We start from the raw sequence: 27225 nt of genomic DNA, 5'->3' as shown, positions 1-27225 counted from the left end.
GCCAAATCACATTATTTCCTTACACAGATTCTTTACCATTTTAAACAGACCCTTGTCAGAAGCCTTCAGCTTTTCATGCAGGTCCTCAGATTTCTTGTAAGATAGTCTATAAAGCCCTGTGAAACGATAGCAGATGTCTGTTTGAATCTCTGAATAGTGCAGTTTCCACCAGAACCAGAGCAGACTCATCCTAGGAAGGCTGGCACACAGAGAAGGGTGTGTGCTGAAGTGGGCGCCTCCAAAGCACATCTGATTTTTATTTTTCAGATGATCATGAGCCTTCTTAGATCTGTTTACTGGCTGACTTTTTAAAAATAATATTCCTTCAGTAACCTTCCTGTGGTTCATTTTGTGAAATCGTGAACAAGTGCTGGGGAGGAGGTACATGGAGGACTGAGGATCGCAGAGCCTCTTTGAGCTGGTAGGTTTGGTTCCCAAAGGACAGAACACTGAAGCCCACTCACTGCAGTGAAAAGGTATTGATTTTTCTCCCTCCCTGTTCTCAGCTGCACCTCTGAAGTCAGTATGGTGCGCAGTATCTTTCCTGGTAAAGAGAGGAAAAACTGTCACGAACTTGGTCACCCCAATCGGACATTTCAAACCAAACGAGATGCAGTAGGAAAAGAGCTTTCCAAGCTCTTGGAAACCTCCCGACTAAATTCAGTACCCTGACTTTTGTGACCAGGAGGTTCATTCCAGTTCATAACAAACCTTGATAGACAATGGGAAGAAATGTGGTGGGTTTTTTTTTTTTCCTTTAATTTTTCGAAAAGAGAATAAAAGGATCAAATCAGTGAAAACAATACAGCTTTGTGCAGTGATCTTGGAAGGTTAGCACAGTGGTCTTGTCCAAGTGTTCAACAAGATTCTCCGTTCCTGTTATAATTGGCTGCTGGCTAGGTTTGGACCTAACTAGGATGCCAGCGTTCGATTTCACCGTGTCCTCGGTGGGGATATGTCACCGTTTATGCTCGCCTTAGTGACAATTTTCTAAAATGGAAACTCGTGGGAAATCATTACAGTGTTTATACGTCTCCCTTGTCGGACAGTGTTATCCTGTGATATTTTACCAGTGTTTTCCACTGCATGATGGCATCTAGTGAAGGTTAAGGCAGCACGGGTCCCTCTGTAATTTTGTGACTGCATTTTACTTACCGAAGAAGAAAAGAGAACTGACAATTAAGTGTTTGGGATGTCACAGAAAGAACATGTGCAACTAATCAATGCCATCCTTTGGGAACACGATTTTATAAAGCTGATAAGGTAGAAAAATCGGGATTTTGTGATTTGTGTTACAGGATGATAATTGCACCTTTTCGATAAAAGAGACATTTCTCCTGGAGTAAACACTTAGCTGGCGGAGGATGCTGGTACCAATGCTATTGTTTTTCTGCCCCCTTTAGGCAATTTTCGGGTAAATATTTTCATAGAGACTTTTTTTCCCCATTCTTCTTTTAGAATGATATTTTGGTCTATAATAAGGAAGGTCGTTTATTCTTCTGTGACTGAGTAACATGGTTGTAAAGAATGATTATTTTTTGCTTCTTACAAGGTACACCCAATCACCTATGTTCATGTTTATCAGAGTTGGATATCGTCTTAGCAAAGTCTGTTACATGATCTATCACACACTTGTTAAAATTCTTTGATTTAGCCCCATTTCCTTTGTGCATCTTAATAACAACCTGGTTTTTAATGTACTTCCTTAGTGGCAAATTGGATGGAGATTTCTTTACTGTGGCTTTTCAGTTAATTTGGTAGCATCTCCAGTCTGCATGTGTATGAAAGAGTAAGTAACAGACATTCAGAACCCAGATATTTAGAAGCTCTTAGGAGCCTACTCTTCCCATACACACACCGCTTCTCCTAGTTTTATGGCCCAGGTTTCAGCTAGAGAGAGATTCCTTCTCTGCTGGTTTAGACAGTAGTTTCTTCTTGTTCTAGCAGTTTGGAAACTGCTGCCCTCCTTAACAGAATGGTTAGTTAACCTGAAGGCCACATTATCTCCTTGGTCCTCCACCACCCCCTTCCATGCTTGGTGGGTAACCTCTTCATATGGAAACCATTCTGAATCTTTTAGTCATTTTCACTGCTTGCCTCTAGCTTGACTGAGTTTATTTTTATTTCTCTTTCCTTGGGGATTAAATAGTATTGCATTCAGTGGAGTGAGAGGGCTGCTCAGCTCATTTTAGACCTTTGTGGAAATAGCACTTTCTTGCTGACCCGCCACTTGCAGCCAGCAGGGCTTTTGACCTACTATCCAGCTTGCATCTGGGTGCTTCCTTCTGCCTCTTACAGTAGTTGACTTGGTACTTTAACCTGTACGTTTTAATGGGATTATTTCTAACTTTTCCCCCAATGTGTTACTTTCATTTTGAATTCTGATGTTTTATTGCATAAATTAGCTACCAAACCATGCCACCCTCCTTAACAAAATGGTTGCTGCTGTTGCTGCTGCTAAGTTGCTTCAGTCGTGTCCGACTCTGTGCAACCCCATAGATGGCAGCCCACCAGGCTCCCCCGTCCCTGGGATTCTCCAGGCAAGAACACTGGAGTGGGTTGCCATTTCTTTATCCAGTGCACAAAAGTGAAAAGTGAAAGGGAAGTCACTCAGTTGTGTCCGACTTCTAGCAACCCCATGGACTGCAGCCTACCAGGCTCATCCATCCATGGGATTTTCCAGGCAAGAGTACTGGAGTGGGTTGCCACTGCCTTCTCCAATTGCCATTGCCTTCTCCAATTCTGCCTTTGTTAGATTAACTAACAAAATGGTTAGTTAATCTAACTCACCATCTCAACTTGCATCTGGTGTCAGGACTCTACAATCAGAGTTATTAATCAGTTAGAAAGCACTCAGCCTGGGACCCAATACTGCCCAGCAATTCAAACTCCCCCTCTCATAGCAGGTGTGGCATACTATCATATACTCTGCAGAAATAGAGTTTAAATCTTACTTTCCCTCCTTTTTGGCTAATTTAGGAAACCTTCAGCACCATGGCTTGTTGCATTCTAGAGTTATATACAGAAGACGTAGATGCCATAAATATGAACTGCTTTCTAAATCCAGCACAGCGATAGATTTTGGTCTTTCAGAAAAAAATCCTTGACCGGGGTTGCCTCATGGCCAGACCCACAGCCTAGAGCTGAAAGCACTCATGAATTCTAATAGCAAGGCGGCACACACTCCAGCGGGGTTCTAATTGACAAAGAGGTGGAAAACTGAAACAAGAAGGCGAGCGTGTCCTTCGGGGGGCTGGCCTTCAGCGCAGGCTCAGCAGTGCTTCAGGCTCCAGGCCAAAGGAAGAGTGCCCAGCAGCGCTGCTCCACACCCGAGCTGAGAGGAGGCATCCTTGGCGCGGCTGTCAGAGGGCTGTTGGACCCCCTACCACTGGCAGCACAATTATATATGTGTGCGTACGTTTCAGCAAGCAGGATTCTCAGCTTTCATCATTTTCTAGAGGATCCACGAATCACAGGGGACTAAGAAGTTTTGCTAAATAGACAATAACCCAAACCTCCAAATAGATTGTTGAGAATTGATCCAGCAAAAAAAAAATTCAAAGAAAACAGAATTAACATTTATCAAATGCTAATTATGCCAGAGACTCTTAGAGACATCACCTAATCCTTACAATGACCTTTAGGGTAGGCAGAGGAGATGCTCAAACCCAGGTCTTGGTCTAAATCTACATATTCCAGCTACACAACTTACCTCTATAAAGAATGAAAATGACTAACCATTGAAGATCAATCAAAAATAAAGATAAGCAAGCTAAAACAACAGGGAAATGTGATTTGATATTTAAAATGTAATTTATATATTATATATATATAATAGAAAGTGAAAGTGAAGTCACTCAGTTGTGTCTGACTCTTTGCAATCCCATGGACTGTAGCCCACCAAGCTCCTCCATCCATGGGATATATATATATTAATTAAGAACTTATCTGGTGAACCGTTTGATGATTTAGACCAGACTGGGGTCCCAAGCATGTGGAATGGCCCAGGATCCAGCATCAGGAAGGAGTGTTTTTTTGTTTTTTTTTAATATAATATATACTTTTAGTAAGAGCTTACCTAGTGAATTGTTCTGGTGATCTAGACCAGGCTGGGGTCCCAAGCATGTGGAATGGCCCAGGATGCAAAATCAAGAGGGAGTGATTCTTCTTGAGCAGCAGCTTTTTGAGAAACTGAGGAATATTTAAATGAAATAGGTCATGAGGCCCTTCTTCACTGATAGGTCTTTCATGGAATGAGGTCATGTGTTTCTGAGCCATAAGATTTGGTTGAGCTCAGCTGCTCTTCTGCATCTCTGTACTAACTGATGACAGTTATTTCACTTATACATATTTTATTAAATTAGTTCTACTCTATTCTATCTCTGGACTTAACTATTATTTTCTTACAAGACTTAGCAGAGTTTAGGGAATACTCCCTCCACATAACTGAATGCTTAACTAACTGCCCAGTGCTGCTTTCTTAAAACTGTAAATCCTGAAATCCACATGGGTCATTGTTTTATGGAAAATTTTATTTGAGGCTGTTTAGCTTCCCTGGTGGCTCAGATGGTAAAGAATTTGCCTGCAATGTGGGAGACCTGGGTTTGATCCCTGGGTCAGGAAGATCCCCTGGAGGAGGGCATGGCAACCCACTCCAGTATTCTTGCCTGGAGAATCCAATGGACAGAGGAGCCTGGTGGGCTACAGTCCATGGCATAGTAAAGAGTCAGACTCAACTGAACGACTAAGCACAGCACAGTGAACATTTAAATAAAATGCTCACAAATTTCTAAAGTCTTCTCTTTTCTTTTTCCCCCAGTATATCTGACCTAAAACTGTGTGACCATCTATTTGGAGTACTCTGTTCAGGGAGGGTGAGCAGGATTAATTCCTGTCTTGGTGTTGCAGTGTAAACAGCTTTTTGCCTGTCTTTTGTCATTAATGATCATGCTGTAGATGTACCCAGTGCATTGTAAGCCAATCTGTCAAGGCAAATAAACAATTCACCTTGTTAAAATTCCCTAAATCTTGCATTAATAAAACGAAAGTAACCCCCTGAACACTCAGGAGATGTCTTCCTGCATACTACAGTGATGGATGACGTGTCTAAAGATCCTGGAAATTAAGTAGTTCAGGTCATTAAAAGTGTCCCACACTTGTTATTGATTTAATTTATTTTAAAAGGTGGGGGTGGAGATAAGAACGGTTACCCACTCCCCTGTTGTGTGTGTGTGTTTTTTTTTTAATCTGAAAGCTACCACTTGTTCACATAATTAAAACTATCACCAGGGTGAACAGCTCTGTGTTTGTTACAACATGAAGCTTTATTATTCAAATAAGTATATCATCTTCTTAAACAAATATCTACAAACAAGTAGATAATCATTGCATCTTGTATTATGGCAGAAATTCCTTAGAACCACACATGTATCATGATTCCTGAAATCTTTTATTTCTGGGCACTGAAATAATGACCTTCTGAGTACCCCCCAAAATGTCCTCAGTTAGATAAACATTTAGATGAAGGTCAAATGAATTGAAGGAAACTAACGGAAATAGTAATAGAAGTATGCCTCTAAATAAAGGACCTGTTTTTTTTTTTCTCTCCATTTTGTCAATTTTTCATTTTTCGACTTTATAATGAAGAAAAGAGTAAACATTTGAGAAAGATGAATGGATGGATGAGCAGGTGGGGGAATGGATGGATGCGAAAGTATTCAGAGGATGCAGACCTTGTGTCACTATATTCTAAGGCAAGATTAAGTCATGTGTGTTTGTGTTTACACCAGTCCAATTTTCTACACCAGTCCACACTCCACTGGACACGTAATATTCATTGTCATATCCCAGTGCCTAACATAATAGGTGCTCAGTAAATATTTGTTTAATGAATAAAGTATTACCCCCAATACCTTTTTACCCCCCTCTCTTTTTCATTGCTTAAGCTTCAGGGGGTACAGTGGGCTGTGTAAGGAGTAGTAAGAGCCCCAGACAAGGTTGGTTCTTCAGCTGATGACTCTCCAGGAACTGAGCAGTGGGAGAGTTGAGCACTAGTATCAAGCAGAGATCGGTCTGCTGGCCCTGGTGACCTCTGTGGGAGCTCATTCCATTTATGTGTCCTGAACTGGGTAACAGAATTCCAAAGCATGGTGAGAAATGGGCAGCTCCAGATTTAAATCATAACTAAAAACAATACATTATGCAGAATTACGTGTATACAAGATACATGCAGTTTGATCTTTTGTCATTTGTTATATACCTTTTGCATCACCTTGCGTAGCTATTCCTGATCAGCTGTGTAAGTGACATTTCACCATCAATTCTCATTGTCTTTTAAATAGTGTATGTATTAGGGTGAAAAAAAAGCCATGGTAAATTACAAAAAATGACCCTTGAAATAGTTATATTAATTTTAGAAATTATTGCACAATGTTTGATGCTTTTCCCATGGTCTTTGTTTTTTTTTAAAAAGCGGGGGAGGGAGGTGCAATCATTTCTCTGGCAGACCCTTTCAAAAATAAATATATATGAAAGTGCACTCTTACAGTTCTCTATTCGATCCCTCCTGGAAATTGCATAATTTGGGTATCTGAGAACTGACATAGTTATGCCATTATGGCAGCTATTTAGCAGAGCTCCCTAAATGGAAGAACTCTATAGATTTTTTTTTTTTCAGTATATACACTGATTTACACTTAGTGGTAAAATTGTTACTGACCCTTTAAGTGGAGCTGTCCAAATAGCAATAAATGTCAGTTGATCCTGTTGCTGAAATAGGTAATAGCTAAAAGATCTTGACTAAATCTTCTAGTTTAAAAAAACATGTATAGCATTTCCTGAACAATTGTGGTCTCTTATGATACACACATACACACACACACACACACACACACACACACACACAGTTAAACCGTTTCATCACTAAATAAAGAAGACTTGATGAAACTGTCTTAGCAGTATTTTTGGTGTTCCCAGGTTTTGAGGTACTCTGGATTAGAACCTCCTTGAAGTCAGGGAACTGTGTCTACCTGGTACCCAGCGGTCTTGCCCCCTAGTCAGCATCTAAAGTATAGAAAATGCTCTGTAAATGCTGGTTAAGTGAAGGAATAGATAAAATGGAGCATTTGCTGACACCGAATAGCATGTGTATTGGCCTGAATTCTTGGTGGGTGAAATAGGCACCACTCTCATTTCACTTTTGAGTAATAATGCTGGTAAGAACTTTGATGGATGGTTATGACTTTTCAGAATAGTGTATTTGATTGATTGTCTAGCAAACTTCACTTTCTAATTGTTTTCTACTTTCACAGGCTGTCATTCTGGAAAATGAAGAACTTCCCAAGCTGTTTCTCGATTTCCTAAATGTGCGACATTTGCCCTCTCTACCAAAGACAGAGAGTTATGGGTAAGAGTTGTTGTTTACCTATTGGACATTAAGTTGCTTTGCAAACACTTATTGGCCTAACACATAACCCTAATGATGCCAGAAGGGCCAGCCTGGGCACACCCATTCTTCTGGCTTGGGACAGCACTCACTCGCCCCCTACTCGTAGTCAAAGGAATTGCTCTTGAGTCCTCATCTCCATATTGTGGCCAAGGGACCAACTAACTCGGGTTTAGACTTGAGGAATTGACTTTTTTAATTACTCTGTTACATGGAATGATGTTACATGGTGGGAAGTATGGCTCTCAATAGCCTGTTCAAGAACTGATATGTTTATTTGTGGGCTTCCCTGGTGGCTCAGCTGGTAAAGAATCTGCCTGCAATACAGGAGACCCTAGCTCAATTCTGGAGTCGGGAAGATCCCCTGGAGAAGGGATAGGGGTGTATTTTTGGACTTCCCTGGTGGCCCGGATGATAAAGAAATCCACCTGAAATGCAGGAGACCTAGGTTCGATCCTTGGGTTGGGAAGATCCCCTGAGGGAAGGCATGGCAACCCACTCCAGTATTCTTGCCTGGAGAATCCCCATGGACAGGAGCCTGGCGGGCTATGGTCCATGGGGTCACAAAGAGTCAGACATGACTGAGCAACTAAGCACAGCACATGTTTATTTGTGGATACTTGGGCAAAGTCTATATCCCCTTGACACATTTATTCATGTAAGTTTAAAGCTGTAAATGATCTTAAAAATGATTTTACCCAACTCCCTTCATTTTATAGTTGAGCAAACTGAGCCACAGGAATAAAGTGCCTTTCCCCAAATCTCCTGCCTTGTAGTTGCCAGAGCCCAGGCCTCTGGCATAAACTCTTTCCTTGCTTCCCCACTGCCTCCCTCAAGAACTTCTGAATGCAGAGCTGCATATCCTAATCTCTCTCTACCAAGAAACCAGACATTTGATATAATCAGCAATCAAGAAAAGTTCTTCCAAAGAGTTAACTCTGAACTAACTCACTCACTCAGCTCTGGGCACCTGTGATGATCTGACCTCCAAAGGCCATCAGCAACACCCCTGACATATTAGATCTATTCATTCAGAACTCCATCGTCACAGACTCTCTGCAGACCCAAGTTGGGGAGAGTGTTGGATCCATTTTCTTGCTGTCTCCAGACCTGCCTGAAGGACCCACACTAGCTACAAGAAGTTTAAGCTAACCACACCCAAAGGCATGTTAATCTGCAGCCATCTGCTGGTTGAGAAGCCACTAAGACCTGTCATAGCTCCCTCAGTGGCAGCATTCACTCAGGGCCACTTTTCAGTCACCTCAGAACAAGAGCCATATACCCCACTCACCAAATCACGTACATGGCCAGTGTATTCCTGTTTCAACTTGGTGCATTTGCTGGGAAGTTGGGCTTAATATGTGGTTATGTATTTTTAAGAAGTAGTGGGAATGAAGTGAGTGAAGTCTTTTCTCCATTATATAAGTCCAAAAGCAAAACTATAGGGTTTTTGAGTGATCTTCTTCAGGAAAACTGAAATATAAGAATATTACCATCTTAGGATTCCTTAGGAAGAGGCATCAGCCATCCTGTGACTCTGTGAAAATACCAGTCTCTTTCTCAAAATGTCTGCCAATTTAGAGCTCTAAGAATACTAGCTATATCTTCCTTTGTTAACTGACCCAGCTTTTATTGTCTTTTTCTTTTCTTGTCAAAAAAATTTAGATCTTTTGATGAGACAGAATCTGAAGAGTCAAGGTAAGAACAAATACCAGTCAATCAGGAGTTATACAAACCGAGAAGAGGACTGTGGTTTTGTTAAGTGTTTCATTACCATCATCTAATTGTTTCAAGTCAAGATTTTCTTTAAAATCTTTGGTAGAAAATTCATTTTAAAATGACAAATCTTTGATGGGAAGTTACAGAAGTAGCCAGTTCTATTTAAGGGTGAAGGAATAAAACCCTACGTTGTTTCATACATGAAATAAGAATACTATTTCATCAATAGTCATACTACAAGATTTCAAAAAATAAAACACTTTGCATCAGTGATTTATTGTATATCTGCTTCCGATTCCACAAAGACATGAATGGAAGATGAGCCCGCTGCTGGTGATTTGTTCCTGCAGCTCTGCTTGCTATTATTCGCCCACACCGTTAGATACATGAACCTTGAGATGTCCCCGCACAGCAGTTTGATCCCCTCAAAGCTAGTTTGTAGTGTTTTCTGTTTACCGTCGTCCCCTGATGCTGACATGCCTGTTCTTGACCTTTCCAGCAAACTGTCCCACCAGCCGGTGCTGCTGTTCCTCAGGGATCCATACGTCTTGCCTGCAGCCAGCGGTAATCAAACCTGTCATCTGCTAACAGCTCTTTACTGATCTGACCCTGCACCACATAAACCACGTTTTTAATACAGGTCTAACAGAGTGACATTGGTCCAGGGCTTAATAATCTGCCAATAAACCAGTGCTCTTGGTGTAAGAGACATTCAGAATTTTAATTGGGGCAGGCCTTTCAGGAGGAAATGTAATTTTTCTTTCTCTCTCTCCAGGCTGTTTTGAATTAGAGTGATAAGGGGGTAAAGGTATTAATTTGGGGGGTGGTGGTATTTTAGACTATGCCAGTTTTTATCCAGATGCCAGGTAGGGTTTGAATCCAAGGCCCTGGTCCTTTTTTTTTTTAATGCTTCTTTCCCAAAGCTGTGTATATACATTGCATGTGTCTCCCTTTCCATTTAGATTACAGCGTCTTTGACAGTCAAATAAAAAGTTTGTATGTTTAAGTATAAGGGATTAATTTAAGTGTAATGTCGTATTTTAGCCCAAGTCCTTTCTTTGTGCAAAGAAATTTAAATTATCCAGAGTCCCTCTCAAAGTGTTCCGATATTCAACTCTTTGTCAGTATATTCTCAGACATTGTCTCATTTAATTTCCTTAACCACCTTAGGAAATTGGCAGGGCAGTTATCATCGTTAGATCTTGAGAAAAGTGGATCTCAGGGAGGTCCCTGACTTGCCTGGTTTCACAGGTCTGGAGCGTGGATCTCTTTTTGCCTAATCTCTCCTTCTGTGCTCTCTGCGTATAGTGGATTTGCAGCCTTTGTTTCTGCGAGTGACTAAATAGCATAGCAGCTAAATAGCAATAGATAGATTATCTGTGGACACCTTCCCTACATTCTGGCAATAAAACCTTATCCCCAGCAAGAGAGAAGGGACTGTACTCTTGTGCTCGAGTCAGCCACTTGCTGTCCATTTAAAGAAGCCTGGCTCAGACACAGCCCCACTCTGTGGAGGACCTTTCTAGAAGAAAGCTGCCTTTTGTCATGCAACAGTATACACATATGGTCTTGTAATAGTATTTTCCCTATAAAATTCTTTCAGTGAGGAATAATTACCTTTCTTTAGCATTTACTTCTAATGCACACCAAATATGCCTGGTGTGTTAGGTTGATATTATATTAACAAGATGTTACATTTAACAAATATTCACTATGTAGCCTAGTCTAGAGTACATGGGCAGTGATTTATAAAGTAGTCTTTCTAGCTTTTAATAATGGTTCCACAAACACCCTCCCCAGGTATTGTTTCTGCTCAGATATTTTGTGCTTTGGACTGAAATTCCTAGAAAAGTGTTGAATAGAGTGATCACCGTGGACTAGTAGCCAGTTTGCTATCTAGAAGAGGGAAGATATTTTGTGGTCTTTGAACTCAATTCATCCAGGTTGTTAAGTAGCATGTGCTATGCACTTGGCTTGACCATGAAGAACGGCAGAACTTTCTGGGAAGGAGTATCAGGGGCAAAAGTCCGAAGCTGGAAAGAGTAGTAAAGTATGGATCATTGGTAGAATGTTGATGTAGTGGAGTGACTTGCACCAAAAGGGAATTCCTGCTTCAGAGTAAGTGAAAATCATGAATTTGATGTAAGGAATGGAACCAGGTGTGAGAGAACCAGTCACTAAATCTCCTTTCATGGAACTTTGGCTGGACCCGTGTCATAAATCAGATTCCTATTGTCTTAGAGGTATTATACCAGTGATGCATTCTTGCAGTTCTTTAGCATTTAATTTAAAGATAAATTTTACTTGTGTCACATATTCACATTGTATGGCTTTAAAACAAAATGTTGAGGTTACTTTTCCAGAGGATGCAGAATCTGGAAATACTTTCACACAGACACTGAGACCCATAAAGTCAGAGGAGTGTCTGTCTTTAAAATTTTGGCAGTTAAGCACTGTCCTCTTCTAAAATGCTAAAAATAAAGCATTATTCTCTTAGCATGTGGTTTTTGGCCTTTGTTTAGGTTTTTCTGGGGAATTCCTAATAACTCTTGCCCAGGTCCCCAGGGCCAGCTGTGTGACTACTCTCTGTGGGCTTTCTCAGCCCTCCTCTTCCTTGACCTCTCAACTTTAGCCACTGGTGACCACGTTCCCTGTCTTCAAACACCACCTCCCCTTGGCTTTCCCACATTTCTGCTCTTCTTCCTGGTTCTGGCAGCTCTCCTGAAGGCTCTCCTAGACTCTCTGTTCTACTTTTACTTTCTTTGGAACAATCTCCTCCTTGCTGTGGCCTTGATGACCTTGAGTGTACAGCTGAGTCACAATATTATTTTTCCATCTGAACCCTCTCTGTGAGCCCCAGACTCGTGCCATGGTTGACATGGCCCTCCATGGGCTGGCCCTGGCTCATGTTTCTGCTGGGACGCCCTAACACACTGATCCAGCCACACTGCAGTTCTTCCTGGGTCCCAGATGTAGTGAACTCTCCCCTCAGGGTGCTTGCCATTTCTTCTTTCTCGAACCCTCTTCTCATTCTCACACATTGTTGGCCTTCTCCTCTTTCAGGTCCAACTTCAGGGAGCCTTTGCTGATTCTCCTTTTGATTAACCTCCAAGAGCCCCTCCACCCTGTTCACTATTTTTTTTTTATAAGCTTCACAATAAATGTTTCTAAAAATAAATGAAAACCAACAAAAATAACAACAAAATCTACCCTAAATCACATTCCTTCTCATCACCTCTCAGTGAGAAGCAAAGGCAAGGGCAGTTTTCTGAGTAACTCAAGCAGTCATGGAGTAATTAATTGCTTGTGTATTAGAGATATTTTTAAACACATTTTGTTTGTTTATTCACTTATCTCCCTGCCTAACATGCAAGTTCCATGGCTTAGGCAAGCACTGTTATTTGTATCCCCAGTGATTAGGCAGTGTCTGGTATGTCATAATAGCTGGGACAGAGGATCAGATGGTTGGATGGCATCACTGACACAATGGACGTGGGTTTGGGTGGACTCCGGGAGTTGGTGATGGACAGGGAGGCCTGGCGTGCTGCAGTTCTTGGGGTCGCAAAGAGTCAGACACGACTGAGCGACTGAACTGAACTGAACTGAACCCTATGCCAAGTTCAGGTCCAAGCACTTTGTTTCATTCACCGATTTTTACAATGACCTATTCGGTAGGTACTGTTGTGAAATCCTTCACTAGTCCCATCAAATCCATTGCCACCTTGCTCCTGACTGCTGTCTGAATGTCAACCACAGACAACTTTTCAAAATGATTAATTTCTGTCTCACTTTGTTTAACGTCCCTCCACAGCTTCTCCTTGTTTTTCAGATAAAGCCAGATTTCCTGTTCCTTCCTAGCAGGCTTGAATTGTCCCCCTGCCCTCACTGAGGCCACTCCTCTTGCTACCTTAGCCTCCATGCAGGTCTCTGAACCCTCCACAGGGCACCCACCTGCCTCAGACTTCACAGCCGGTCAGCTCCCTCTCCCAAGCTCTCTCCTCTAAGAGCCTCTCTGTTCCCCTGATGAGGTCCAATGCCCTTGTAAGTGGTTTTATGTAGTGGGTCCTCTGTACAGGTTGAATTAATAGGTGAACATACTTAGGGATCTCTTGCTTTCCTCATATAATAACTACATTTATGTAAATCCTGGGTATAATTATGTATAGATGTGATAGATTGGTTCCCTGTTCAATTTATCCGTTCATGTCTTACTTACTCTGATAACTAAAATGTGGTACAACAGAAACTACAGCTCTGAATTTCCTTTGTGTCTCCTATAAAAAAGGAGCTGATTTTTCAAGTTTGACAAAGGGGGCCTTTTGTCAGAGATTGGCCCTTTTACATTAGGAAGACAGGCTCCCGTGCTCCTGCTCTCTAGAAACTAGCGTAATAGAACAAGCAGATTCCAGACACCTCGGGCTAAATGCTGCTGTAAACCACAATGGAAAAACTGCCGCAAAGTATTCCCAGTAGAAATCTTAGAATTCCTTCAAGTATATTGAGATTTTGTTAGAAACTGAATTGCCAGTGTAATCTATCTTCCTTGTGAGAAAACATTCAGATAAAGAGCTGGGGCCTGGCAGCATTACCCATTAGAACATCCCTTAAATCAATAAGCTACAAATCTGGCTGCACATTCCTGCAACTCGCAGTGGTACCCTTAAGTGACTCGAGGCCAAAACAGCATGTCTGATGTCACATCTGAAACATGGGCGAACTGTATGGCGATACACACCCCTAAGTTATGCCTAGGCCTTACCTTGTTGTGTTCTGCAAAATGCACGTATGTTTCGTTGATGTGCATAAGAAAAGCAGTTTTCCTTTTGTTTTTCAGATTTTCCAAATGTGGTTATTGAAGGAGTTCTCCATGGGATATTTTACCCTCATCTACAGCCCAGGTAGAAATCCTCCATGGCTAGAAGAAGCTGAAGCAGGTTTCGAAGTCGTAGTCAAGGAAATCGATACCTACCAAATTAACCTAAACTCGATGACATAACGGCTCTCTCGCTAGTGGTAAAATTCACAGTCCCAGCTTAATTCAGAGCAGGGACATTTCCATTAGAATGGTGCTTTTAAAAATAGAAACCGAATTGGGGCAGTGCTGAGGTTAAGGCCAAGTGTTTAAGAAGTAGAATGTAGCTGCCAATTTAGAAACCCCGGGAAAAGAAGACTAAAGAAGATCTTTGGGACCTCCAAGTGTAGCAAAACAGTTCCTCTCCACTTCAATCACACCATTTGCTAATTGAAAATCTTACCCTGAATCATTGTGAGACTGATCAGCTTTGGTAGCTTTTTTGGTTCAGATTCTATGACACACTAATCTTTTCATCGTGAGATTTTTTTCTCAGCCAGTGATAGATAACATTCTGAAATGCTGGCACCAGGAGAGCATTACGGAAACACACTGCTAAATGTGAGGAAGGAACTAAACTGGAAATGAAATTATACTGACCATACTAGGGCATTTTAAAAATCATGGTATTTTAACTTGCATTACAGTGGAGTTGCATCATATGCAGGGATTCGCTTCTAATGTCAGCACATAAGATAGAATGGGGGTCTCAAGATTATCCTTGAAAGCCCTTTAGAATGGTGCCATATTGGAAATCTCCATCCACCACAACCAGTTTTTTCTCCAGTGTTGGAAGAGACAACTGTTGAAGATAACGGTTGAAGACCAATTAAAGTTGTTGGTGTTTGTTCAGGCACTGTTTTGTAGAAGAAACACATGCCTTTAAACACTAGAATTATACTTAGCCTTGCAAGATGCTTGCCCTATAAAAGATAAATGTGAACGGACAGTGACTGAGGGAACACCAGATTGACAACACTCATCTAGGTTTACTCAAGGGCATCCATTCATTGAATAGGTGGTATAGTTGCCAGATTGATCGTTATTTTCCTTATTGCTTATCATTTCCTTTTCACTGACCTCATATTTTGTATTAATACAAATTAAATGAGTTTATGATGCATCTCCACTGTACATCTTAAAGCATTCAGATTTTGTCTAATAAAGGATAAAAGCATATGTGCAGCCTGTATATGTGTGCTGTATTTGGGCATTTCCTTGAAAACTAATTAATAGCTAGCCTATTTATGATTATTAGCTTAATAAGCTTCTGTGTAGGAGAAAAATATTTAAATTCAAAACTAATAAGTAAATCATGGTTTTTGACTAAGCTCTAAACATACAGGTTTAAAGCTTGCTGCAAATTCTTGATGATGTATTTATGCTAGATGTGTGACAACGTGGGAAAGAAAGTAAGAACTGAATAATCAAGTGTCGTCAACCAAAAATGACTGAAGAGTCAAGTGTTGGAGATATTTTTTAAATGTTTTTGTTATTAGCTATTTTGAGTTAAATAAAAATGAAGAACCCAAAGTATTTGAATATGTCTTCTACTGGTAGGATCTTATAATGGAGACACAAGCTGTGTCTTTTCTTTTTTCACACATGCACACACACACACTTCTCCCATATTCACATAAACATTTATTTCTAATCCAACAAGGTAAAAGTTAAATTACCTCACCTATTAAGCCAGTAGATATGCATTAAATAATTTATTTGCCAAGATAGTAAGAATTAAAAATATATATATAAAGATCAACCATCATTGGTGACACACCACTGAAGGAATCTTTTGTGAGAATTAAAATCTTTTTCAGTGATGACCTTCATTTTTAATTTAATTTAAATGTTTACTATGTCATTTCATATTTCATTTCAATTCCATCACAGGAAATAGAAACCACAACTACAGTAGGAGTTTTAAGCAGAATGGAATCAAAAGAAACAGTGCTTACAGAATCTTCTAGAAGGATGCAGGGAATGACCTCCTGTGTGCTTCTAGGCACAATTTCCAGAATACCCCAGCAATTTCCAGTACCCTCCTTCCAGGGAAGCTACAACCTCTGTCTTAAGGAATTCAGGGAGCAGAGAGGCTGCTATGGAAGGTGTTGAGGTCAAAACCAGCACGTGTAGTTGTGATGCAGGGATCGGCACATAGATTCAGGAGGTACCTGTTAGCACCATAACTGCCTCAGGGCAGCACCCAGGAAGCTGGTGACTGGGCACAAGAACAAGTGTCCCCTGCACCACCTACACCGCGGTTGCCTCTCACACCCATGGCCTTGCTTGTCAGCAGCCACAGCACAGAGCAGCAGGATGATATCCACCCACTTCCATCTTCTTGTCTATTGCTCATGAAAGCACAGTTGGCAGAACCTTCTTCTTGATCCCCAACTTCAAGGGAGTCTGGGAAGGAGTTGGAACTTCCTGGTCTCAGCAGCTCAGAAATGCGTGTTGGAAAGAGGATGGAATGTATTTCCACAGTCAAAATTTTAATAAAAAGATAGATAAAAAGAAAAATCTCCTCCCATCCTGTCTCCTCGATTCCCAGTTCCCTTCCTAGAGACACCACTGTACTTGGTTTACATGTGTACTTTCAGAAACTCTCATCCACATGCAAGCAAATACTGTGTATTTAGTGTACATAATATTCTTCTGTTTCTCCATTTTTATAAGATGGATTTTTCATATCATGGATCCATAGCCAGTAAAGAAGTAAAGAGTACAGGGAAGAAAAGAGAATAAAGAGAAGGAAAAGAAGCCCTCTTACCATTTATGCCAGGATATAGAGACAGCCCTCACACTCCCTCACCCCCCAGTTCTTGGATTTGGTGCTTTGCTTGGGGCTGGTCTCAGAATGGTTCCCACCCACCCATTGCTGTTTCACAGAGCCTTGCTCAGACCTAACCTCCGCCATCTGGCCAGTTTGCATATGGAGGCCCTGATATCCTTTCTGTTGGTGTCCTTCCTTCTCCTCCTCCTCTCCCCCATTTCAAACAGCAGGCTGTGTATACAATCCAACAGCACTGTGGCCATCACCACATGGTAAATTCTTCAGTCACTTCACTTTGACAAGTATGTAAATCTTATGATCACCGTTTAGGAACAACAAAGGGCTTTTATCTCATTTGTCAACTTGGTCAATTGATAATGGCTGTCTAAAGTGCTCAGGTAAGGATTCTGACTCACCAACCAGAGTGGATACTATCCAAAACAAGGAGAAAATAACAAGTATCAGCAAGGATGCAGAGACCTGGAAACCCTTATATGTTGCTAGTAGGAATGTAAAACGGTGCAAACTCTGTGGAAAATAGTATGGCAGTTCTTTAAAAAATTAAAATTACAATATGATCTAGCAATTCCGCTTCTGGATATATACCAAAGAAAAAAAGTGAAAGCAGGGACTTGAACAGTTATTTCTACAACCAAGTTACAAATGAGTTTCACAATAACCAAAAGGTGGAAGCAACACAAGTGCCCACTGATGGATGAATGGATAAAATATGGTCTATACATACAGTGGATAATTCAGCCTTAAAAAGGAAGGGAATTCTGACACCTGCTACAACATGGATAAATCTTGAAGACATTATGCTAAGTGAAGTCAGCCAGTCACAAAAGGACAACTGCTGTATGATTCCACTTATTTGAGGTGTCTAGAATAGTCATACTCCTAGAAACAGAAAATAGAGTGGTGGTTGCCAGGGGCTGGGGGTGGGGAGAGATGGGGAGTTAGTGGGTTTCAGTTGGGGAAGGTAAAGTTCTGAAGATGGATGGTGAGGATGGTGGTTGCACAATGATGTGAATGCACTTAATGCCACTGTAAAAAAAAATGATTAAAACGGTAAATTTTATGTCGTGTATTTTACCACAGTTCTTTTAGAATAGACTCAGTGAGTAAGGGTGTGGCAACCAATTAGTGATATTTATCAAGGGTGCTATTCTCATATCCCTGGTAACCTATGAGATTCTAAAAACAATAGTTCTGAGCCAGAGATGTGCATCAGAATCATCTAAAACTGAATCAGTAAATCGGGGAGGCGGTGGGTTGGGGCCTGTCAGTGGGTACTAAGAGAAACTTCCCAGTTGATTCTGACACATACTTAGGTTAGGAACCACTGTTTGATGCTTTGAGAGTGTGAGATGGTCTCTGAACTCCCCTTCTTTGGTGATTATTGACTTCCCTACCTCCTGCAGAATCTACTATGAAATAAATGAAGATTTAACTCTCCTAGTATTGCATTCATTCTGGCTGTGGTAACAGAAATAGCATAGACTGGATGGCTTATAAACAACAAATATTTATTTCTCTCAGTTCTGAACTCAGGGAAGTACAAGATCAGGGCACATGTGGTATCTAGTAAGGGGCTCTGTTTTCCCTGTGTAGTTACATGGTGGGGAATTTACCAGGGATCTCTCTGGGGCCTCTTTCACAAGGGCACTAATCCCTAATCACCTCCCAAAGGCCCCACCTCCAAACACCATCACTTAGGGAATTTAATTTCAGCATATAAATTTGGGGGTGTGGATGTGGACCCAAACATTCAGTCTATAGCAGGATTCTTTGAAGAAGCAGAGAGGATGACAGACAAGTTTGTAGTGGTCTCAATTGATACCATATAATGAATATATTCATTTATTCATCCATTCTTTAAATGAAATTACAGCATGGTGTTAGTTATCTAAAGAACAGAGAGACATAATCCTTGTTTTCCAGAATTTTTAGCCATTTATGAGGGAGTATCTTTCCATTTAACTGAACTGGATATAAGGTTCAGTGATTCAAACAATCTTCTCCAGTCTTTTTAACTCAGCTTTGAAATGATCACTTTTCATCTCGGCTTTGTTTCAGTTTTCATCCTTGATGATAATGATAGATTTCTAATTCAGCAGCAGAAACCCAGGAAAGTAACAGACAGTAACTCAAAACAGAAAATTCTACAACATTTATGTTTTCTGTCCATGAAGATGCAGAGTGACCGTCTGGATTCTGAGGGTGAAGAGGTGTTTATTTTTGTGTAGGAGGGAGGAGGGCATATTGAAATGTTAAGTCTTTGGAATACATGTAATTGACTAAAGAAAAATGTTGTTTTATATTCTCAGAGTATAATTGCAAGTCTGACCTATAAGATGTGAAACATTTTCAGTCTTCTTTTACTTGAACATCAGCCATGGTGCCATCAACAGTGTCTCCAGCTCTGATCATCTCTTCCCTTAGATGCTCTTATTTACGGAGCACCTCTGGGTGTCACCTGTTATGATACTAAGGCTTTCCATACTTGATCTCATTATAACTTGACACAGCTTTTACAAGATTTTATAGAAGAAGAAATTGAAGATCAGAGAGATTAGTAAGTAACTAACACGATAAAGCACTAATCTGGGCTAAGTTCTGTCCATGGATTATCCCATAAAAGCCTTCCAGCATCTTCCTGAGGTTCTTATTTTTCCCTTCTACAGTGAAGAAAATGAAGGCTAGAAAGGCACGATAGCTTGACTAAGGCCACCAGGTTATAAAAGGGATCAGGATTTGCACTGATCATCCACAAAATTCGAGCTGTCTCTCTCCCCCATCAGCCTCCCATTAGAAGTTTTTTTAAAAAACTGTAATGTGCATTTTTGAATCGCATTTGAATACTTAAGTCAGAAAAGTGTTGTGACAGTTGCTTGTATTTCTACCCTACATTATAAATCAGTGCTTTTCCATCTCCCTTGATTAAACCGAGGGAGTGCTCTGTGCTCTCGGCTGCAGCATCCTCTTGGGCCTCTCTCAGCTTTCCACTTTCACTGTAGTCTGTCCTTCACACAAGAGCCAGAGCCATCTTTTTGACATGTCCCTCGGGTCATGTCACTCGCTTGCTCAAAATTATCCAGTCGCTTCCATCCCCACTTAAAACGGAAACTCCTACCACCCTCTCCAAGTTCCTCACCCTCCTCTTCCTGGTACTTATCTCACCGGTGACACTAGCCTTTCTTTTCCCAGGACTTGCCAACCTTGGTTCTCGCTCAAGCCCTTTGACCCTGCTAGTCTTTCCCTGAAACACTCTTCTCTTAACAGAAGGCTGGCCCACTCTCACCTGTTAGGTCTCAGCTTAGATCTTACGTAGCACCCCAACTCTCACCGTACCCCCTTCTTCTCTCAGAGCACACTGGTACCATCTTCATCTGTTTATTTAATGTCTTTCTCCCCAGGGAAGCTGGGGAGAGCTGCATGAGGGCAGGGGCAGCATCTGATTTGTTTACCCTGTTTCTCAGTGCAGAGATGGGTAGATCCCAGAACCACTGTTGAAGGAGTTGGTGGCCAGCAGCCTGTGTTCCCATCCCGTCACCCAGCTCAGAGCTGGCTATGCGTGCGTCACGGCAGGGCCTTCAGAAATGTTTGTGGCGTATGTAAATGACCTTGACCTTGCAGTCAGGATTTGTTAACATCTTCCCAGAATCATTTGCATAATTATTCATTACCTCCTGTTTGTTCTAAAACAGTGGTTTTCTACACTTTGCTCACCAATTTGATACAAGTTCTAATGGCTCAAATGATTTCTTAAATGTCTATCCTTTACAAATGCATTACTAAGCTAATTCAGTGATTAAAAACCATGGTTTTGTGACATCTCAGGGCAGTGGTTTTCGGAGTTCAGACCTTGGATCAGCAGCGTCAGCATCACCTAAGAACTCGTTAGAAGTACACATTCTCAGGCCCTTCCCTGGACACTTGGGGAGTGGGACCCAGAAATCTAACAGGCCTTCCAGGTGATTCTGATGTGCACCAGAGTTTGAGAGCCACAACCCTTCAAGCTGCATATTTTTTGCAATGCTTAATTTTTTTTTTTTAATTGAAAAAACCACAATACTTCTAGGAGGAGCAGGCACAAAATCAGACAATGCCAGATGGTCACGACGAAAGGCTGATAACATCTTTAAGACACCAGCCCATTAGCAGCTTAACAAAACCAAAAAGGTATTTTAAATGTAGTAAAAGATAAGAGATATCTTACACTTAGAAGCTATTTTCTTTTACATGAGCTTTTATATCTTGGTATCAAAATTTTTTTCATCACATAAGGCATCATGATGTTGTTCTAAATCTGTGATATCTTTAAATATGAATCTGAGTAAACTAGAATCCTTGACTTCACCGAATTTATAGAATAATGTGATATTAGAGGGATAAATAACCCCCCAAATGTGTCAATGTGAAGTGTGTTACATGCTATAAAGAAAAAGGGGTTTACTTATGTGCAGGGAAGATATCTAATTTAGCTTTGGGTGGGTCAGGAACCTTCTCTGAGGTAGTGACATTGAAGTAGAGACATAAGGATGTTAAGAGGCATTAGCTGACAAGAATTGGGGGGAGAAGGGGTGTCGCAGAGACATCAGCAGGTTCCAAAGCCCAAATGAGGAGAGAGCATCAGTCAAGGTCCCCAGGGAAAGCTGGTGAGTTAGAAAGATAGTGAGGGCTGGGGCTATATCCCACAGGGCCCTTCTTGCAACGTGGAGGAGTTTGGTTTACAGCCTATGTGCCATGGGAAACAACTGACTGGTGTTACAAAGAAGGGATATTTTATTTTATTCAGCTTTATTGAGGTATAATTGACAAGCAATGATTTGTTTGGGGTTTTTATACCCATTTATTGTTCTTGATCAGGCAGTGAAATTTTTAAAAATGGGATTTTTAAAAAATCCTTCAACTCGCAAGCATCAGCAAACAATATGCAATTTAGAATAAGGTATGTGATGTGTCACGCTTGATCTGATTTATTCTTAAAAGCTCATTCTGGCCACCTGTGGAGAATGGACTGACTGGACAGGCGCAGGATCGGAAGCAGAGAGACTGTTAGGGGCCACTTGGATAACTTGGATGAGAGGTGGCCTATTTTAGGGGGGTGGCTGTGGAGAGGGTGAGACAGATATTCAATATGTATTGAAGAGCTACCCATGAACTTGCTGATAGGCATGGATGTGGAAGGTAAAAGGAGGGGAGAAAGAAGTTGGTAAGGGTGGGTTGGTTAGAATAATTGGTTGGATGATAGTGCCTTTCATTGATCTTGGAATGGGAGGTAGGGGCCTGCTATAGATTGAACATTTGGGTCCCCCACCCCACCCAAGGACTTCCCTGCTGGCTCAGATGGTAAAGAATCTGCCTGCAATGCAAGAGACACGGGTTCAGTCCCTGGGTTGGGAAGATCCCCTGGAAGAGGGCATGGCAATCTACTCCAGTATTCCTGCCTGGAGAATTCCATGGACAGAGGAGCCTGATGAGCTACAGTCCATGGGGCTGCAAAGAGTCAGACACAACTGAGTGACTAACACCCCCACCCAAATTCATATGTTGAAACCTAGTCCCCAGTATGATGGGATTTGGGAATGAGGCTTTAGAAGGTGATCAGTTCTCAAGTGTGGGGAATTCACTTGTCTCTTTTACCATGTGAGGACACAGCAAAAAGATGGCAGTCTTGGAACCAGCAAGAGGGCATTTGCCAGACTCCAAATCTGCTGGTGCCTGCATCTTGGATCCCAGTGTCCAAAATGGTGAGAAATAGGCGTGTGTTGTTTATAAGCCCCGCACCTCCCACCGGTCCATGATGTTGTTTTGTAGCAGCCTGAACTAACATAAGACCCCTATCTCCAGGGAGCCCCAGGTTCCTGGATAAATCCTCTGCCAGGTCTTGGTGGCTCCTGGTTTGCTGGTTAGTGTCTGCCCAAGCATGGAAGCAAAACTAGATGCAACATTGATTCAGCAGCAGAAGGAAACTAAGCTAGATTTCCCTCATTGTGATAGATTTATGCTGCTGACCTATCTCTAACTTCATGCCTGGTTCACAAGGGTCAGGAATATGCTCCAAAGCAGGAACAAAGCCAAGCACAGAGAGCAGACCTGTGACTTTGACCACAAAGGACTTCCTGTTGCTGCCTAACTGGGTTTACACGTGGTGAGTGGTGTGATTGTGCAGTTTTCTCAATGAGCCACATAAATGGCCCAACAAATGAGGATTCAAGTGAAAGGTTTCCAAAGTGGACACCATGACTTCCCAACATAGTACCTACAACTCAAGAGAGAGTGGTTTCTCATTGCTTCTCAGGTCAAATCCATAGTGCTTAGCAGAGGACTTGGCTTCACCAACTGCCAGCAGCTTGGCTCGCTCTTGACCAAGGCAAGTCACCCAAGCCAGCTCCCACCCACCACGGGCACTACCACTGAAGGCTCGCCACCATCTGGGGCTCTCCCCTTACATCCACGTCACTTTTGCCAATCTACTTCTGTCATGCTCTTCTAACTTCAATTCAGAAAATAAAGAAGAAAATATATACATACATATATATATGTATATATATATATATATTTATTTATTTTTACATAACAGCCTTTGAAAAAGAGTAGAAGCAGTCCAAAGACAAATGCCAGTGTTGAACCATGTTTCTTAGTCCTGGGTGGGTGGGTGTTAGTCGTTCAGTCATGTCCAACTCTTTGTGACCCCATGGACTGTAGCCCACCAGGCTCCTCTGTCCATGGACTTCTCCAGGCAAGAATATTGGAATGGGTTGCCATTTCCTTCTCCAAAGGATCTTCCCAACCCAGGGATTGAACATTGCTCTGCCACACTGCAGGCAGACTCTTTACCAACTGAGCCACCAGGGAAGCTCAACTCTTTATAGTTCTGAAAGAGTTTAAATACCTCTTAATAGTATAATCATAGGTGTATTCTTTTTGGTTACCATTTCTCATCATTCTTGTTGAGCATCAATTATGCATGAAATACTGCCTGGGGGGAGACAAGGAGTGTGGTCTAATCTTTGACCAAGAACAACTTCTGGTCCAAGGAGGAGACAGGAGATGTCCAGGAAGTTAACTGCTAGAACAAGGTGTGAAGAAGTCTCCAGTGAAGGCTCACCAGAGGAGGGAGCCCAGAAGGATGTTTTGGGGAGAAGGAGGGATGGGACAGGCTCTCCAGGCAGAGAGAGCAGCTTGTACAGGCTTGGAGGTGATTTAAAAGTTCTGGGGTCTTTATAAATAGAGAGCTGTACTTCAGCATGGCAGGGATAAATCGAGTCTTGACTTTTCTCTGCTCCAAGCTGACCAGTTCTTACTCCTCTCCTCAAAACATTCTGTCTCAATGTAGGTCCTAGTGTCTAGAGGAAGCATGGGAAGCAGACCTGTCTTTTGTCCAGGTTGGAAGGAAAAGGTTCAAATTTTCAAATTGAGATATCTATCCAAATGACAGGATATAATATCTATCACTTGAGACAGACGGTGACCTTAGTTTTAATAGCACTATAAAGGCCCAGTATGCTTCAGGAAAACAGTCCTTCACACCCTCTGAAATGTGGAAACTTACATGATTCCCAATAAAAGTTTAGAAATAGGTAATAGAAGGGATATTGGCATGTTGAATCCTCTCTAAATCCCCCAAATTCGTGACTCCCAAGCATCCTGATGGAACTAGTGATGGGTTTACAATTCCGTTGGTGGATTCCATTGTGTACTTTGTTTTGACTCTTACGATGTGTCAGATGTGGCTTCCCTGGTGGCTCAGCGGTAAAGAACCCACCTGCCAGCACAGGAGACTCAGGTTCGATCACTGGGTTGGGAAGATCCCCTGGAGGAGGACATGGCAACCCACTGCAGTATTCTTGCCTGGAGAATCCCATGGACAGAGGAGCTGGTGGGCTATGGTCCGTGGAGCTTCACAGTCAGACACCACTGAGCATGTCAGTTAGCCTTTTTCACCCCCAGACAGGAGTCCTGTGACTAGTTGCTCTGATTCTACAGCACTCCCACTTGATTTTCCATCACACTATAATATCAGTAACTCTAGCAAATCTCTAAGTAGGTGATGTTATATTAATATCACCCCTAACACTTAGACTTGGCCAAAATGAAGTCCACAAGATGAATTGCAGACTTCAGTAAAAGCAGTTATGTACTTAACAGCACCAAAATTTTCCATTACAAATACTGTTTTTACTTTTTCTTGATTAAAAAAAAAAAAAAAAAGTGCCTGGAGGGGGCTTTGAATTTCTAAGCCTTTGAATTTCTAAGCCTTCCAGATCAAAGATTTCTTCAGCTGTCTGAATTATAGGAATGTTGAAAAACAAAACCAAATCCTTTTCCTGCTATAAAATCCTTGCCATATTTTTGTCTTTAGGTAACTCAAAACGGCTGAACTAAAAAATGAGGTTGGTGAGTTCTGAAAATTCATCAGAAATAGAGTAGTCAATAATTTTGAAAGTGTCATTCTAATTAATCTGACCCAAGAATAAATTTTACTAAATTCTTATTTGATAATCCAGGAAATTGCTAAATAGCACTTAGAATAAAACAACTCATGGCTAAGGATGCCAAAACGTTTTAAATTGTTTATTAAAGTGATTCAAGACTAAGTTGTAATAATTTGGGCATGGTGGTAGGAGCAGCCAATATAATTTTCCCGATTCTACTCACACTCTTGGCTACATTATGTGTTCTTTCAGCAGCACAACTGGCCAATGATGAGCTATTTCAAAAGCTCTTGCAGAAAGCATAGGCTTTCCTAAAGTAGTAGTTTATATGGAGTCATCAGTTTGCTAACAATTTCAGTATACAGCCTGACCCTCAGGATAAATGGCTTCTACCAGGGGGATGATGTTAACTCATTGGTCATCTGCTGTAATAGACACCCTAACAGTTTATTCAGTAGAGAAATCACATTATGCTCATAGTCATGAAAAAACTAGATGGCAAATACAGTGAAAAGAACATGTTCTTTGCGCGGGGCAGTAGCAATGACTTATGTGCTTTCTGACATTTGAAGACTTAAGGCCCTTTTTATGTAAAGAGGACATTTGATTCTAATTTCCTCTATGTTACCTCTAAAATTTTTTTAATAATTTTTTTCTAAGTAGTTTATAAAGAAATATAGAGAAAAGTTAGAAGACAAAAAAGTGTAAAAATTACACACAGAAAAGAGTTTTAAAAATCCTACTATTGGCCTTTGTTTTATGTCACTCTACATTTTGTTGATTTTGTTTTATAAGAATGTATTTACATAATTGAGATCGTGCTGCATACAGAATTTCTGCTTTTTTCCTTAAAAAGTGTAGCATTAGTCTTAATGAATGCATGCTATTGCTTTACAACCATTTAGGGACATTCAGGTTGCTTCCAGTATTTTGCTATCATAAATAATGCTGTAATTTTCATCTTTATACATAAAACTTTTCCAATATTGCTGTATTAGACAAAGGCTTTGGGTTGTAAGTCACAAGAAATCAATTCACCCTGGCTTAAGCAAATGAGGGAATGTAATAGGTTGGGTAACTGAAAAGCTGGGGGTGGAGATTGGCTTCAGGCATGGCTGGATTCAGAGACTGAGCAACGTCTTCTAACATCTATCTTTCCATCTTCCCTTCCTAATTTCATTCTCATGCCTGCTCCTTCTCCTCTTCCCTAGCTCTGTCCTGGTATTTCTCACAGAACTCTCAGCACTGAGGCTCACTAACATGGCTGGGGTCAAATGCACATCCCTGAGCCTGTCACTGGGGGCAGGGCAAGGGAATGTTCCAACTGGTCCACAGGACCTCCCCACCTCTCCCACCTGACTCTTCCACCACCCTCACTCTGCACACCTGGACCCTTGGCTGTTTCTGGAACTCTTAGTCTGCCGTTCATCCAGGGCCACAGCTCTGGTCCCCTCTGCCTTGCTCACTCTGCCCCAGGGTCCCCATGGCTTGCCATACCCTCACTCCCTTCAGGTCCTACCCAGGGACTCCCCTGACAACCTCTTCACTCTCTAGTCACTCTCCTGGCCTGTTTCTCTTCATGGACGTATAACCACCTGATGTTGTTATATATTCATGTGGTATGTATTTGAATTATTTGTCTCCTTCCAAGGGAACCATGAGAGCTGTTTGTTTGCAGCTCTCTCCAGCATCTAATATTTATCAAGTGAGTTAATGAATGAATTTGCCAGACCAGGCATGTACCTGTCTGAAGAGTCAGCACACCCTAAGGATAAGAAATGCCTGCGGGGATGACGTGATTCCTCAAAGAAAACCGGTGGCCATCTCCAGATCAAGGGGGACTGGATGCCAGATTGACCAAAGCAGTGTCACGTTTTTAAGTTCAGATCACTTTCTACAGCAAGGTCCCAGGAGTGGAACATCAATGGATACGAATGTTTTGAATTTCCAGGTATGTACTTTAGCCTTATTGTTTAGTCAGTTGTGTCTG

At 41.5% G+C, this 27225-nt stretch overlaps 1 protein-coding gene across 13 annotated transcripts in view; it reads left to right on the top strand.

Moving 5' to 3' along the window:
• The window catches only part of SNX24 (sorting nexin 24), a 171107-nt gene extending 155556 nt beyond the window's left edge, over window positions 1-15551 (top strand). For 11 of the 13 annotated variants that reach the window (XM_055549691.1, XM_055549708.1, XM_055549645.1 and 8 more), the window contains 5 exons: window positions 7311-7405; window positions 9110-9142; window positions 9663-9727; window positions 13998-14061; window positions 15404-15551. In XM_055549691.1, the coding sequence (XP_055405666.1) occupies window positions 7311-7405; window positions 9110-9142; window positions 9663-9727; window positions 13998-14061; window positions 15404-15431 (285 nt within the window). In that variant the 3' untranslated portion in view covers window positions 15432-15551. Of the gene's footprint in view, window positions 1-7310; window positions 7406-9109; window positions 9143-9662; window positions 9728-13997 lie in introns of all 13 variants that reach the window. The other 2 variants (XM_055549657.1, XM_055549685.1) reach the window with 1 other exon arrangement.
• The last annotated feature ends 11674 nt before the right edge of the window (window positions 15552-27225 follow it).

This window comes from Bubalus kerabau, chromosome 1 (genome assembly GCF_029407905.1).
Source record: "Bubalus kerabau isolate K-KA32 ecotype Philippines breed swamp buffalo chromosome 1, PCC_UOA_SB_1v2, whole genome shotgun sequence".
In the NCBI taxonomy this organism is placed as follows: domain Eukaryota; kingdom Metazoa; phylum Chordata; class Mammalia; order Artiodactyla; family Bovidae; genus Bubalus; species Bubalus kerabau.
The sequence above is the reverse complement of the archived record's forward strand: the minus strand, read 5'-3'. Positions and strand labels throughout refer to the sequence as shown.